The 16,973-nt window shown below is 38.2% G+C and overlaps 1 protein-coding gene across 1 annotated transcript; it reads left to right on the top strand.

Annotated features, from left to right (window-relative positions):
* The first annotated feature begins 1,855 nt into the window (after positions 1–1,855).
* LOC144060466 (general transcription factor II-I repeat domain-containing protein 2A-like) lies at positions 1,856–3,436 on the top strand. Its single transcript, XM_077580058.1, has one exon. The coding sequence runs from the start codon at positions 1,856–1,858 to the stop codon at positions 3,434–3,436; it is 1,581 nt and encodes a 526-aa protein (XP_077436184.1).
* The last annotated feature ends 13,537 nt before the right edge of the window (positions 3,437–16,973 follow it).

The raw sequence follows: 16,973 nt of genomic DNA, 5'->3' as shown, positions 1-16,973 counted from the left end.
CTGTTGTCTTTGTCTAGTTGGTGTGGGATCATTGTCTACGTCAGGTGTCGTTGTCATTGTGTGGGAGTATGTGTTTCTCGTCGCATCAAGCTAAGCATTGTCACATTTAAGTTGTCTTTGTTTCAGTCTAATTGTCTACGTATCAGTCTATTTGTCTACGTCTAGTCATCCTCGTCAAGTTCTCCACGTTCTTGCTAAGTTCTCCACGTCCAGCCAAGCTTCCCAAGTTCTTCCAAGTCAGCCCCGGTCATCGCTACCAGTCTTGGCAGCCAGTCTCCTCACGCCCAGGCCCGGCGTGGCAGCCAGTCTCCTCACGCCCAGTCCAGTCACGTCTTCTCCAGTCTTTGTTTCCACACCTGTCCCCACTTGTTCCAATAAAGCTTCTCACTGTGTTAAAAATTCTTGACTCCTCCAGTCTATGTGTCGCCGCATTTGGGTCCACCCTCTCCAACGCACCCCTTATTATGACAACTTTAATGCATGTAATTATGTTTATTGCTCAAACAACCTGTGCTACCTTAAACGTAGCCATCCGCTGTCACGCTAAAGGATAACCTATGGTCAAAATTAATAGTGTGATTAATCTGTGCTAATTCATGATTAATGCAACGCATTTTTTGTGATTAATTAATCAGTTAATGCTTTAACTTTAACAGCACTACTTCTAATACTCATACTGATCCCTAAAAAGTTGCGCACTACACTACAAGAGCCATACCAAAAATTTTCAGTATGTACACATCTACTATAGTATGACTCACAGCACTTTTACGCAAAGTACCAAAAAATTATGTAAATTGAATTTTTGTGACAACAAAATTAAAACAATCTTGTCAGGTCACAATAAACACAGAACACAGGTACACATTCATAACGTAAAAGTTTTTAAAATAAAATTGACAGGAAAAGAAAGATAATGATGATAATCTCGTCTTCTTTATTGCACATTTTCTAAAATTTTACTTTTGTTTACTTTGCTTGATTCAGATCACTTTAGTCATTCAAGACCAGTTAAAAGAGTTGAAAAGGAACCATAAACGGTGAGAACTCAGAACACTGAACAAAATCAAGTTAATCTGAGACCCAACATTTTTTTTTTGACCACCAAATTAATGGTGATTATGTAGGTCAGTATGCAAATACAGTATACACTTGGCATGTCTCATAAAAACTTTATTTGAGTCAATTCTTCCTCAGAAACAAACAGGAACTTGAACTCAAAATGTTTGACTTTCTCTTACGTTCAAGACAATACGTTACGGGGGGGTGGGGTGGGGGGGGATAAAGAAAGAAAGAAAGAAACATTCAAATTCGATTATAAATAAAGTGGCATTAAGGCCAAGCCACTGAGGTAGTAACACAGTAAACATGACGTAAAAGCGTACTAACTTACCTTCATAATTGTGAATATGAATACACACGTACAGCCTAGATCAGACCTGGGCAAATTACGGCCCGCGGGCCACATCCGGCCCTTTGTACGTCCCTGTCCGGCCCGCGTGAGGCCAATCATAAACACCATAAATTAAACAAAAATTTTTTTAACTTTTATTTTGAATTTTTATTTTGAAAAGTGTTACGTCACTACGTATGCACGTCGTAGACGTAGCACTTTTACTCGCGCCAGGTTACCCTCAAGATGTCAGAACACCCCAAGAAAAGAAAAGTTGATAATGAATTCCGTATTTTCAACAAGACATGGACTGCCAAATATTTCTTCACAGAAATTAAAGGTAAAGCAGTGTGCTTAGTCTGTGGTAAACAGGTTGCTGTGTTTAAAGAATATAATTTGAATCGCCACTACACGACCAAGCATGAAGATAAATACAGAAATCTGTCTGGTGAAGAGTGTGCAATGGAGTCTGATGCATTGCTTGCAAAACTACAAACCCAACAAGGATTTTTCACTAAACTTCACACTCCCAGAGAATCAGCCGTCAGGACAAGTTATGTCATTTCTCACAAAATCGCCAGAAAAAGTAAGGCATTTTCCGACGGAGAGTTTATTAAGGAGTGTTTATTGGACTCTGCTGCGCCAGAGAAAAAGGGCGCGTTTGAGAACGTGTCACTCTCCCGACGCACTATAACCAAGTGGATTGAGGACATCGCGGGAAACTTAGAGCTTCAGCTGAAGAACAGAGCGGCCGACTTTGACTTTTTTTCTCTGGCTTTGGATGAGAGCTGCGATGTACGTGACACCGCCCAGCTGCTCATCATCTTACGTGGGATAACCGCAGACTTTCAAATCACGGAGGAGTTGGCAGCCATGCAGTCAATAAAAGGGACAACCACAGGTAATGACTTGTTCAGAGAGGTAAATGCATGTATGGCCATGTTAGGACTGAAATGGGACAAGCTTACAGGTGTGACAACAGATGGTTGTCCAAATCTGACCGGGAAAAATGTTGGACTTTTAAAGAGAATGCAGGATAAAGTGACAGAAATTAACCCTGATCAGAAATTGACATTTTTGCATTGTATCATACATCAGGAAGTGTTGTGTAAGACAGTGTTAAAAATGAAAAATGTCGTTGATGCTGTCACTAAAATAGTTAACTTCATCAGAGCAAGAGCTTTAAATCACAGACAGTTTGTTGCTTTGTTGGAGGAAAATGAGGCTGAACATGGTGACATAAGCTATCACTGCACTGTTAGGTGGCTCAGCCTTGGCAAGGTTCTGAAAAGTGTCTGGGACCTGAGAGACCAGATTCAAGAGTTCTGTATTCAGAAAGGTCATGACGTCCCAGAACTTTCAGATAACGACTGGTTGGCAGACCTCGGATTCGCTGTGGATGTGACTGCACTAATGAACGAACTAAATGTCAAAATGCAGAGCAAGGGCCTTTTTGTGCATGAGATGTACAGTGCAGTGAAGGCTTTCATGAGAAAACTGCAGCTTCTCTCAAGCCAAGTGAAGGAAAACATTCTGACCCACTTGCCAACACTTAAGGAAGCCAAAAGATCAGGTGATCATCTCCAAAAGTACTCAACCATGTTAGAAGCATTGCATGCAGAGTTTTCAAGGCGATTTCAAGATTTCAAAACTCTTGAGAGTGAAATGCACATGGTTTCTTCTCCCTTCAACTGCAGTGTGGATGATGCACCAAGTGAAGTTCAGATGGAACTCATTGATCTGCAGTCTGACACACTTCTGACAGATCACTTCAAGTCAGTCTCACTGCTGGACTTTTACTCCGCCCTCAAAGAGGAGAACTTTCCACACCTGAGGAGGCATGCTCAGAGGATCCTAGTCCTCTTTGGATCTACCTATCATTGTGAACAGACATTCTCAGTTATGAAGTTCAACAAATCCAAACACAGATCCTCTATGACTGATGACCACCTCTCAGCTGTCCTTCGCATAGCCACTTCAGACATTTCGCCAGATTTCACTGCCCTTGTTCAAGCCCAGAACAGACTGGATTATTCTCGCTGAAGAGGTAACATGAGGTGGAAAACATTACAAGTTATTGTTTGTGGAGATTAACAAATTAAAAATAAATTGCACTGGTTCAATAATTGTTTTTCTTATTTAACCAATACACCACAATTTCACATAACCTAATATAAATATTTACAGAGTGTTTTATTCTTCTGATTATCAGTACCAGCTATTCAAAATATTTAATTTGAGCATTTTACAATGAAAGAAAGTTGGTGGCCCTCTGACACAATTCAGGTTTCTCATGCGGCCCCCGATAAAAATTAATTGCCCACCCCTGGCCTAGATGCTTTTGTCCTTCTTGGAAAATGACATGGAGGAAGTTGCTTGAATGATATGACTTATGTACTTCAAAGAAAAGGAGGTAAATTGAGCAGAGATCAAAAGAAAAACAACCATTTTGCTTGGATAATGATGGACCGGAAACTGGGCAGGCCATTTTCGCCCGAAAAGTCTCTGGCATATAACCCATAGAGATTCTGACGTTGACGTCACGCGTCTCAAAATGGCCATTAGCGGAACCATTTTGGCAGCATAGAAAACTGCCACTTTGAGTAAACGGCAAACGCCACACTTGATGATTGACAGCTGTTGTGGACCAGCTGCCACAATGAGAAGTATTAAAAAAATAAAATAAAATATCAAGCATGTTTCAGGCTACCAAAAGAGGAACCAATGTGTAGCCAGTGTTGCACTTTGTACATGGAGGCTGAATCAGCAGACTGTTACCACACACAAAATGTGGGGCAAATAATGTTCATTTGTGGTGCTACGGTTTAATAGATATTACACAATTGTATTTAATAACTGACCAACACCATATAAAAGACAAAAGTCGCTAGAATTGACGGCGACCGCGGCTGAATTAGCAGTTGCTAAGTTGCTAACGGACATAAATAACACTGCAAGACTTGCATGAAACTGCTAACTTCGTTGGCATTTTGACCACAAAGGGGAAATAAATACGGAATGTACAAACTTGTAAAGCCCTTGTATGATCAGAAAGCACTCACCGGCAAGAGAGGAGGTAATTCTACGTAGCAGCGTCGCCGAGTAAAAAAATTTATTAAAAAAAGCCCTTCTGACTCTTCATCGGCAATCCAGCATTTTTACCTCGCGCATGTATATCATGTCCTTTTCATCATAGTGACTGTCAATGCTCTTGGGCAGAAAGTTGACAGATAAACGCTAGTTTTTGCCCTCTTCGCCTTAGTAGTCTATTAATGCTGCGTCGCAACTTTCCTGCCGCAGGGAGGCGTATTCAGAGAAATAGTCACGTGATATCCGGATCTCTATTGATTTTTTGATTATATATTAGTGTAAAGTAAATGAAACAGGGAGCCTTTTTTTTAGTGTATAGATGTGATGTGTGACACTACAGGCACTAAATATCAGCCAAACTATAAATCCATCCATTTTTTATACCGTTTGTCCTCATTAGGCTTTTTGGTGAACAGTCCCTATCTCAGTGGACTTTGGATAAGGGTTGGGGTAAACCCTAGGCTGGTTGCCAGACAATCACAGACCAACATGTACAAGTATAATTACTGTCACAAGATACAATACAGACTGAAGTCCACATGAGTGGATGACAGCGATTTACTCGTGGATAATAGAGCAAATTTAAAACAGCCACCATTTCACTTGTTAGGTTGGTATTTTCCAATGTTTGCATTAAGCCGGTCTACTGGAGGTTTTCATTTAGATTTTTTTCTCCCAATGTGGATGTTGGGGGGAGGGGGTCTTTTCACACCTCAGTGAGCGGCCTCAATGTTTCCTGAGCCAACGTTGAGCGTTTTCCCAGCCCTTTGCCCCAGTTGAATGGATACCCTTTCCCCTCATTTGTCCTCACCATAGCAGAAAAGGTTCTAAACAATCTCCCCCCATGCTCTAATCAGGGGAGCTCAGGGGGATTGCACAGAACCAGAAAGTTCATGTCATTGTGCTGGCCTTGACTGTCTTGATTTCATTGGCGTTTTCTGGCAAGGTTCACCACCTGGGGGCTTTTTAATTTGCTCTCTATTGACTCTGTGTTAATTGGGTTGTAGAGAGATGCATCCAGATTTCAACCTTCAAGTTCAGTCATCTTGAACCTTAATCAGGTTTTTCACACAGCTACAAAAGATGCACTGCCTGCTGTGATGCAAGCATGTGTGACAAGGGGAGGAGTGGGAAAACACTGTAGGGAAAACGTATGAAGAAAAGGTGGAAGGGTTCAACTGTATTTTTTTTTTTTAAGCGAGAAGTAAAGGATATGGAACCTTTAAAACCTTGAATTAAAGCGTGCAATTAGCATCACCGGACTGTGTGAACCCTTGTAATAAAAGGTACACAAGGAAAAACAACTACTTTGGTCTTTCCATTGTTTTGGAAAATGCTGCTTCAAATTATTTCTTTGTTTGTGAAAAATAGCCAAGTGAAGCTCTTAGAGTGACATTTCTAGTTAATTCAGCAGCAACCTAGTTTGTTGCCTTACGAAGTACAGTACATATACATACAGTACCGTAGAGGTATATAAACTTCACAGTATGGTGAAAAAAAGTATTAATGCCCATAAAATCCGAAATACCGTAGCAATTGTTTTGATATTTTGAGGTTGAAGTGGAGATGAGTAGAGATGTGCATGTGAATTTTAATGACAATTCAAAGCATTTTTGTGTCATTAAGAGATGTTTGGCTTTTGTACATTTACAGCTGTGCTCACAAGTTTGCAACCCTAAGGCAGTGTTTCTCAAATGGGGGTACGTGTACGCTTGGGGGTCTGTGAGATTTAAAAAAAGAAAATTAAAACGTAACATCCATGAAAAATTGCTTTAAAATAAATTAAGTAAAATGTAAGTTCATGAAATTCATGTTATTCAAATTAATTGTCCTAAAAAAACTTGAGTCTCCCCATAGCAGAATGGTTTGACCCAGCCTGTCATATGCCACCTAGCATAATCTGTCTAATTATTTAAAGTTAAGATAGTTATTTATTATTTTTTAGAACAGATCTTTACTATGACCCCAAAGGAGAACAGTTAATGGTGATACAGTAATTTCTGTGTGCACAAATTTATTTAATTTTTTCGTTCTTTTTTAGTAACATCTTAAATAAAAAAATGGAAATAATATATAATGAATATTATATATATATATATATATATATATATATATAAAGAGAGAGAGAGAGAGAAAATATTCCCCATTATGTACTTTGCCTTCATATATATATAAAATATTCCACATTATGTGCTTTGCCTTTATGGGTGCCAATAATGGTGAGCAGGACTGTATGCTTCAACCAACTAAACACCTGCAGACATGACATTAAATACCAAATCGAATGGCTAAATGCAGTTTTTATAAAAACACAATTTTATGTTGAAACAAGTCAAACATCTTGTGCATAGTTACCGTAATTGTGGAATTGGTGTGGCGAGAGTTTGAAAATGTGGTCTAGAGAAATTATTGTTCCAAATGAAACCGGAGGAATCTCACGTCAAAGGAGGAGCCTTACACAGCAGTTCTCATAGCACTTGGTGGCGGATTTAAATGGATAATGGTATTGGTTTCACATCAGTGTAGACCACAGTGGATACAATTTGAAGACAGCCTTTTTTTCTCCAATGTCTCCTGCTCCTACACTGAGTAATTATTCTTTAAGCCCACCTACCCAGGCTACGAAAATAGAATTGATTTCCCATTATGCTACGTGTTGCTCCTGCTGGGGAGGTCCTCGTATGGTGACCAGGAACGCCAGAAAACATGTCTAACATGAGCATCTGGGACTACAGGTTTATGCTGCTGCACTGCACTATTGACCTGATCTTGTTTCATTTCCCACAACAAACCAGGCCTGCCGCATTAATACCCTTTACCACAGATGAGTTACAAACATTTCAGTCTGACCTACACGACAATGTAGTCTTTAACTGCCATGCTCGTTTATTTAAAAAAAATACATATTTTATGTTACTGTAAGGAATAAAATACTGCCTAAAATACTTCGTATTGTATTTGTATTAGTAGTTTAGACAGCATACCAGTGTTATAATAGAACGTTTTTAATGATAGGTAAACTGTAGTTTCAAATAGTTATTTTTTTCAAGCACTATCATTATAATTTGATTTTGTTAATGAAAATATTTTTTTCAATTTTAATTTGAGATATTTCTTTAAGCATTAAACAATTCAATTGGTCTGTCTTAATATACTTCAGTTAGGTCAACATATTTAATTACAATTTTAGTTTGAGATATTTCATTAGTTTTCATTATCTACCTTTGCCTCATACTGTAGTGTAAACTTGACTGAACATATTGTCGTTGCTATGTGAAAAACACATGTCCATTTTTGTCATATTTTTTAAATACATTTTTTTACGTTTTTGGGATGTTTGCATTCATTTTCATTCCCAAAACATACAAATGTAAAAAATGACCCAAAAATATGGACATAAGCGTTTTTCCACAATTTTTAAATACTTTTTTTTTTTTAATTGGGGGGAAGTCTACATTCAGTTTCATCCAAAAAACATACAAATATGAAAAAATGACCAAAAAAATGGACAAAAGTGTTTTTCACATAACAGCAACGATATGGAGATTTTTAGTTCATTCACATAAACAAATACGCATATATTGATGACACTTAAGTGTATACACATGACAAGTTTTATCACTAATATTAGTACACACATTACTTTTACCTATAAATCCTGACACAACTAAAACATCAAAATTCACTTTCATTCAGTTATGACCATCTCTCTCTCTCTCTCTGTCTCTCTCTCTCTCTCTCTGTCTCTTTCTCTCTCTCTCTCTCTTGCTCTCGCTCTCTGTCTTTTTGTACTGCTCCATCACAGTTTCCTGTTTTAAGTGATAGGACAAAAAGCTTACAAAATTTTGAGGATTTGGATTCCATGTGAGTAGGACAGCACTGAGTAGTAGCAGAATCACAGCTCCCCTTTCAGGACCAAAACAACAGCAAACTGTACCAAGTTGACAATATTAAAATGAGTGTTTATTGATCATTACACCCTATCAAAGAGCAAGCAGAAATTTTAGCAATCGATCATGATTCATGCTAATTCAATTATCTTTGTTATTTTTGGACCGTTATATATTTCAAATTCACTACTATTTTAGTTGTATCACCCTTTGCTAAATGCCATGTTTTATTAAATGTATTATTTCCTTCACATTTTAATTTATCTATTTTTGTCTTCCCAAACCCAATCTGAAAAGAGCCTTTAAGTACCAAGAAAAGCTTGACGCAAGATGAGTTTGTGTTGTTTGTCAGACTCCTCAGATCATGCTACACCCTGCAAGAAGCAGCTGTTTGATCATGGCATCGTTTCCCATGTTAAATGAGCTGTGATGAATGAAAAGTATAACGTTTGCCTGACGTTCATAGTGCAGATGCGTATTTGGACAAGGCAGCATTGTTAAATTATTTTAGTTTCTCTGTACATATCCCTGCGACTTGAGGCAAGAGAATCACGTGAGAGACTGTCGCATGAAGTCACTCTCAGTAAAAGTTTTTTTTTGTACCCGGTGATTAAGATGGGACACATCTGGTACTGGTGGTTGTGGTGTGTTTTTGTTAGCACAGCAAAAATGTAGTTGAGCTCGCATGCTAGCAGCCATCTGCCTTATTTGCTGTCCCCTCAAGGCATATGATTTTTCTCATATTGTCTGAGAAACATTCATCTTGACTGCAATAATACTCTTTTAAATAAAACTGTCATACTCATTTACTCATTTGTTATACATTATTGTATTGTCATATTCATAGTGGTACCTTGACTTCTTGACCACGCTAGCAACTCAGATCATTTGTGTCTCAAATCATTTAATTTTTTTCTTAAAAAAACAAAAACAACATAATATCTCTTTTTTTTGTTCTCATACTGATTCATTTGACCTGAAAAAAGGTATAATAATTTCCCACACAGACGTAACACAAAGTCCTTAAAGCTCCCTTGATACAGTATAGCTGCTATTAGCTTCCTGCTAAGATGCTTGCATTTGTGAGCCAGATGTTAAAAAAACACAAGAATTAAGTGACAATTGCAAACCCCAGAACTCTCTGCCAACATGTTCCAAGAATACTTAAGCCTACTTGAAGTAATGTCAATTCATTTGACCCGAAAAAAGTATAAAATGTCACAGCTTGCAATAACCAAGTAGTCAATAACCTCTTACTTCATCAATTAGCAAAAACCTTGAAGACCCCTTGTAATATTGCTGTTATCCTCTCCTAAGGTGCTTGCTCACTTGCTTCATATGCTCATTTATTTTTATTTTTTTCAGAGGGCAGGGGCAATATTCCGCAAAAAAAACTCGGCAGATTTGCGAGAAAAAAATGAAGAAACTTACGAGAAATATACGTAGCGTACTATACGGATGTTTGTGCAAATACCTTTTGGTCGGGTTTTCAAATAAGGAGATAGTAATGGCTTTATCCATATCAAGTTAAGCATTCACACTTTGAAGCGTTGGGTACTGCCAGCGACAAAGACGCCTCGCTTTGCGAAGGTCCACATCCTGAGGATGAAGCATTTAAGTTAATTTGTTCAAATAAATGTTTACTTGTACATGTATGTTTCCAGAATTATTATTTACACATTCATACATTTTTTTGTACAAGTAGCTAAGTTGATGTGTAGAATCTGCTGCTCTGCGTCATTCACTTGCATTTAGCTAAAGTAAGCTAGCTTCTGATTAGTTAATGTTTAGTCAGCTGATAGGGGATCAGGAATTGTTGTCGCTCTAGCTGCCGTGTATGATGAGTAAAGTTTAAATTAAATTAAATTAAATTATGACTCCGTCTCCATTATGCCTTTTCATTTTATAAACAGTGTGCCATTAACCACCAACGACCTAATCTAAAGGTAACATAAAGGTCATATAGCACAATGTTAATGCTAATTTAAAGTTCAAATTCCCCCTCCACGTCGTACTTAAGAAGTATTTATATAAATAATGAAGACTGTGTTATTTTTAGTATACTGTATATTTGTAGTATCCAGGGTCGGACTTATTACACCCAAGCCATAAACTGTTGTCAATCACAATAAGGCCCTTAGCGGCCTCAATCATTGCAACATTTCTGGAGTTGGCACAGCTAGAGCCCGGTATAAGACCTTCCTCTGGGCGAAAGGAGGTTAATCAGCAGGGAAAAACAGAATGTCCTCTGGTCTTGCAGGTGGGAAGCAGGAAAAAGGGAACAGGAGGATAGATGATAGTTGGAGTCCAAGGAGTATGAAGGACGGTGTGATGGGTCGACTGTGAAATGAGGAAATTCATATTCACAAGGACATCCAGGATGCCACGCAATTCTGTGCATGCATTCGACACGAGTGAACGCATCATTTTATAAAAGAAAGTGGATGGCAGTAGTCATCTGTATAAGGATTTAGGCTTTGGAACTGGAGGTTCATTGTTCAAGTACCACTGCAGACAAAATGGAGTCTTAACTTGAAGATTTTACTCAGATAAAGAGCAAGCAAAAAGTCTCCTCAGCTCGAACATATTCTCCATAATTCAAAAAATTACTCAACTTTAAAAGATTAAACAAAAATTTTACAAGTTTAGACAGTGGTATGTTGTTAATCAGCGGCTACAAAGCTAAGATACATTGTGATATATACTTTTGGGCCACTGTCACATACTGTATTTTACGAAAGTGTATTGCATTGCAAAAAAAAAACCTCCTGTTTTTCTGACTAATTTTTGGGGGGGAGTTTTGTTTTTCAGTTTTTCTGATTTTTTTTTCTGTCCAAAAAAAAAATTCCGAAAAACAGGAGGAAAAATTACTCAAGCAGAGCACTAGCTTCTGTTTTCCGGAGTAATTTTTTTCAGTTTTTTGAAAAATATTTTTTTCCCCGTTTTATCAGTTATTTTTTTCAGTTTTTCAGAGTAATTTTTCCTCCTGTTTTTCTGAATATTTTTTTATGGCAGAAAAAATTGTCAGTTAAAAAGAAATACATATTCAGAAAAAATGAAAATAAAAAAAATACACAAAAAACAACGCTCCCCCAAAAAATCAGTAAAACAAGAAGGATTTTTCTCAAGTGAATGCAATATGCTTCCGTAATTAGTTTTTTTTTTTATATCCCCCCAGTTTTTCTGAATATTTTTTCTGTTTTCCTGAGTAATTTTTCCTCCTCTTTTTCTGAATATTTTTTTCGCTGTTTTTCGGATTTTTTTTATGACTAAAAAACTGAAAAACAAAAATTTTTTCCCCCCAATTCTTTTTCTTTTAAGTGAATGCTTCCGTAGTAATTAGGTAGATTATCTTTTTCTTGCTGTGGGATGATGATAAAGTCAGGATATTTCTTTCGGTGTAATCTTCCACACTTCAGTTCATCATAGAGCATCTTGATGCTCAAATTGTAGCAGTAATTTACCCTTGACCAGCAGAGGCACAACTAATATCAAATCAGATCTCACCTTGCATGGTTATTGGCCTCTTCTAAAGACGGATTTCAAATAGTGCAAGTTGAGGTATAAGAAAGCGGCCTGGATGTAGCCCACAAGCACGAGTCGTGCTCTGGCCTTGATCATATTTCAACAGCATTACATTTGTTCAAGTTCCTCTCCACTTCCTCTGCCATCTGTGGTTTTAATGAAGCTGTCATTTTCTGATGACGAGTTGTTCCTCACAGCATGACAGTTAGCCAACGGAGAATTAGCAACGCATTCAACTGCGTCATAAAATTTGAGAATGTGTGCATAAATGATTTTCAATGCTTCAGATGTGTGATTAGTGTTTTAACCTGTGATGATACAAGCTTGCACACCAAATGTGGACATTTGCATATATGCTGACAAAGAAACTCCATACGTATCTACATTATACTAGCAATGTGAATTATGACAAATCATAGCATGCTATGCCTTAGAGCAGAATTACATGGTCGTCAAGAAGGATAAAAGGCAAGACGTACTTTAGCTGGGCAAGGAGCCATGGAAACGACAAACTGCTGTGACTAACATGTGAATGTCTAACAGAATGGAATTCATGTGCTACACATGACTACAAAATAACAATGAGCTGTTCTGATATTTTGTGTTTCCGCACCCTTTATAATTGCTAAGTGCTATTGACTTGTTTTACAGAGTAAAGCAGGGTTTCCCAAACTTAGGGCCAGAAGCCAAAATGGGTCACGGGTTAATTTTGAAATGTAATTGGATTTCTTTGTAAAATGTGTTTTATTCATGATTGTTTTAATAAGTCAATTGCAGCTGTGTCCATTATCACTAGCTGATGTACAGTGTGTCAATATCGTGACAATATTTGATAATTTTATGAAATGTATGTGACTGGGTCTTGAGTCAAATGAGTAAATTCTATTTTGAAGACTATTTCCAAAGCTACAGCGTTTGGCAAATCACAAAGTTAAACAAAGCACAAGCATGCTAACTCATTAGGGATGTAATGATGCTTCGAAAATCGATTTAACATCAATATAAACTGCTTAAAATATGCATCAATGTAAAAAAATAAAAGCATTGATTCACAACGCCATGTTAACTGTTATGACTTTGCACTTCTTCATCGTTTCTAGCCGGACCCTTTTTGTGGACGGACACGTTTTGCGGATATCCGGTATTGTTTGGTGGGTCTTTGTAGACGCCAGTAAAAACTTGGTTAAATCTTTGTAAGTAATCAATTAAATGTTTTAAGTTTTGTAAGTGGCTTCTCATTTACTTAATGAGGCAATTTATTGCCTGTGGCCTCGATGAATTATGCTACATTCACACCAACAGCGGGGGAGGCGTTTCCGGCGGCGCGATTGCATTGTAGTCAATGGACTTCGCATGGGCGGGCGTGATTGCGGCAGCGCATTTGGCGCGTTTCCGGCGAGCATTTTGTTACTTCACCCATTTTGTCGTCGTTGGCTGAATTTGAACTCTTGCTGCCATCGCAACAGCCAATCGTTGTCGAGATAGTCCACCAAATACGTCACACAGCAGACAAAACAGAGAAAGTGGTTGCAGTGTTTTTTTAGTTTAACTTTATTGCAATTTCAGAACAAACATGGCAACAGTAAAGTTATTCTTTGCATGTATCATAAAAAACATAGGGAGATTGCCAGAAGGAACATTGTGTATGGCTCCATCAATACAAATATGATTTAACATCACAAAAGTGAAAGGATCGATCAGTAAGAGAATTGAAGCGGTTGCAGTGTGCAGAACGTGTAGGATAGCAATGGAGGATGGCCTGATGGTTGCGGTTTGCAGGCACCCGAAGCTGTACTACACGGTGAGCTACGTATACCGGGACCGGGCCTAAAAGGAGATTGCTTGGAGGAAGATAAGCGTGGAGTTGGCTTATCTGGTGAGTTTGTTTATTTAATTGTCAAAGTTTGAAGCAAGCTAGCAAGGCTACAATAAAGTTAACACCAACTGAAGCAGAAATCCCTCCTCTTCCTTTGTTGCGGCGCGGTGCAAAATAAATCCTATTGAGAACCCCGTGAACAAACACGTGCAAGACCAGCGTAGAGTCGTGATATTTTCGGTTCAGTCTGGACATAGCATTACACTCAAAGGGAAATACGTGTCGCTGATGTAGTGTGTTATTAGTCCAGTAGAGGACCTCATTGTTACACTTGTTGAACAGATATCTGTTTAGTCTATGGCTACGTTCACACTGCAGGCAAATGCGACCCAAATCAGATTTTTTTTTGCCCAAATGCGACCTGTATCTGACTTTATGTGAGTCTGAAAGGCTCAATTCAGATTTTTTCATATCCGACCTGGGTTATTACATATGTGGTCCTAGATCGGATACGTATCCAAATTTTTGCAATGCGCCCGCAGTCTGAACGGCCAGGTCGCATTTATCCGACCTCGACGTCATCACAAGTCTAAAATGCGGCATTAAGCTTGACGCATCCGCAAGGTCCACACGGCTCAGGTCGGTAGACGTATGTGAATCGGCAAAAGTGTTTTGAGTAACAGTTGTGACTTTATATTTGACTTTAATTTAATCGTACTTGAAACATGAAGTATAAAGATGACATTTGTGGTGGTGATATTAGTCATTTAGACATGCAGACAGCTGATTTATTACACACGGCATTGACGTGATTGACACGACGTGGCAGATTTAGGACTAAGGCTATTAAATGTTAAACTAAAGGCGCTCCAAAAGGGAGGATGTCTAAACTACAAACAAAACAATATCACTCCTTAACTAAAACTATACTGTGGCTATACAAAGTTACAAACCAAAGTTCACACAAGAGACAGGACAACAAGGCTGAGGACTGTGACTGGCTCTGATGAAAACACTTTAGCACAAGACAGGGGAGACGCAGACCATTTAACATATGATGGTAATGGGAAACAGGTGGACACAATCAGGAATCAGGGTTGACACTGACACCACATGAGGAAGGGCAAGTGACCTGAAACGAAATGAGTCAGAATTTTCCAAATAAAACAGGAAATGACGAGACAACCTCACCGCGGTGTGACAGTGATGTCATCGTTAGGGAGAAAAAAAAAGGAGAGGCGTGAGATAAGGCGCTCGAACAGGCTCGCCTTATTTCCACAAAATTATTATTTCTACCACCTCCTACATCACTCCTCTGTAGGTATGAGATGTTAAAATATGAGCCCCAATGGCGGACTTATAAAAGTCCGTGGACCTGACATGCTGGACCATACGTATTTACTTCTGCAAACACAGCGTTGTGACTGACGTTGTATCTTCTTCTGCGCATGCGGGTCACTTTGGGGATGCATTACATCCACACAACAGTCAGACTGAGATCGCAATTACTAGGTAATGCGAACGCTTACTCAAAAAAATCAGATTTCACCCCAAAAAATCGGAATTGAGCATTAAGACCTGCAATGTGAACGTAGCCTATGTCATTTGATTTTGATTTGATTAATCTCAAACAAGCACAACAAAAGAAAGGGAAAAAAGCACAATATGATAAGATGCAAGTTTGAGATGGGGCAGAAAGAAGCAAAACTTACTTAAGTTAGCCCCCCCACTCCCAAAAAATAATTTAAAATCGGAATCCATAAAGACATACACATGTATTTCAATACATTTTAGAAGATTAAAAGAAGTTTAAGGACAAACGTCCTTGTAAAGGAAAATAGTTAAAGAATCAATCAATTCTGATGGGCAAACACCTAAAACATTCCGAGTTTGAGACCTGTACTTTAAGTGGTAAATACTACTTTAGTTCCTCAAGAGTCAGATAAGATCAGAGTTAAGAATACTTTTCCAAATAAATTATAGCATAATGAAAATTTGTTGTGAAAATTATTGCACTGCTTATGAAACACTTTTTAATTGAAAAATAATAATTATTATTATTATAATAATTAACAAAAAAAAGAGACAGAGAGAGAGAGCGCAATGATGATGACATATATCAGTAAGATTACCGAATTAACAAAACTGAGCTCTCTCTCCCCCCAAAAAATATACACACACAAAAAAACCAAGACAGGAATAATTTTGTCAAAAAAGAAGTCACACCATTGTAAATCGTCTTTTATCACCATTATCACAAATTTGTCTTTGTGCAGTTTTGCTTTTTAGTTGGATCCCAATTTTAATCACCAACATACCCCAAAAGACCTCCCAAACTAAGAGCGAGGACAAGTTATAAAAAAAAGTACCTCAGATACTATTCAAATTTAATTAGAACGTATAATAAGTGCACATTCTTGGAAATATTTCAAGATATTTTTTTGGTCTTTTGTCTATGATCATAATGCTCACATAATCTCAGAAGAAAGCTTTTAGCATGTCTTATCAGAAAAGACTAATGAATTGCAAAGCTTTTGAACGTTCCCTTTCAGTAAGAGAAAGTGTCTTTCTTTTCCGTCAGAGCTTGTTGGAAATGTGGAGGGCTGATTGGGGGGATTAAAACCTTTTTTTTTTGTTAAATGTGTGCTGCCAAATGGGGATGAGTATGCGGTCCTAAGAGCCAGAAGTTGTTCAGGGCTGTAGTGAGTGTGGTTACATTGACGCATGCCTGGCCACTTTCTTTTATAGAGAAGAATGACAGCAGCACTAAAATGAGCAGAATGAGCGGGCCAAAGCAAGCAGCACATCTCAACGGCTGGAGCTCATTCTCATCCAGGCATGGACAGACACGCTCAACCACAGAGCTTGGAGGAAATTACTGCACAGCCCTTTCATTCAACCAACGTCTTTTTTTTCCTCCCCCCACCCCCTCTTCCAGAACCAGAAACTCCTTTTCACTCAACGCTCTCAGTCTTTGTAAGTTTCTTGTTTGACCTTTGGCACCTCCTCTAGTTGTCTTTCTTTGTGTTCTTTTTTCCTCACCCATCACATCAGTCTGCTAAACCTATTAAGTATTGCTAAGAGAGCAAAAATGTCGGGTAATGAAATAACATGGGGAATTAAACCCTGGCATTAGTGAAGATAAAGCAAGTCTATTTATGATTGTAGAAAAAAAAAAAGCTAGCTTTGTGGGTGAAACTGGACTATGTCTGCTTTAGACTTACAGACTACAGAGTCTTAGAAAACAGCCCTTGAGTTT

Source organism: Vanacampus margaritifer, chromosome 11, assembly GCF_051991255.1.
Source record: "Vanacampus margaritifer isolate UIUO_Vmar chromosome 11, RoL_Vmar_1.0, whole genome shotgun sequence".
NCBI lineage: Eukaryota > Metazoa > Chordata > Actinopteri > Syngnathiformes > Syngnathidae > Vanacampus > Vanacampus margaritifer.
Note: the sequence above shows the minus strand (reverse complement) of the source record. Positions and strands in the feature narration are given on the sequence as shown.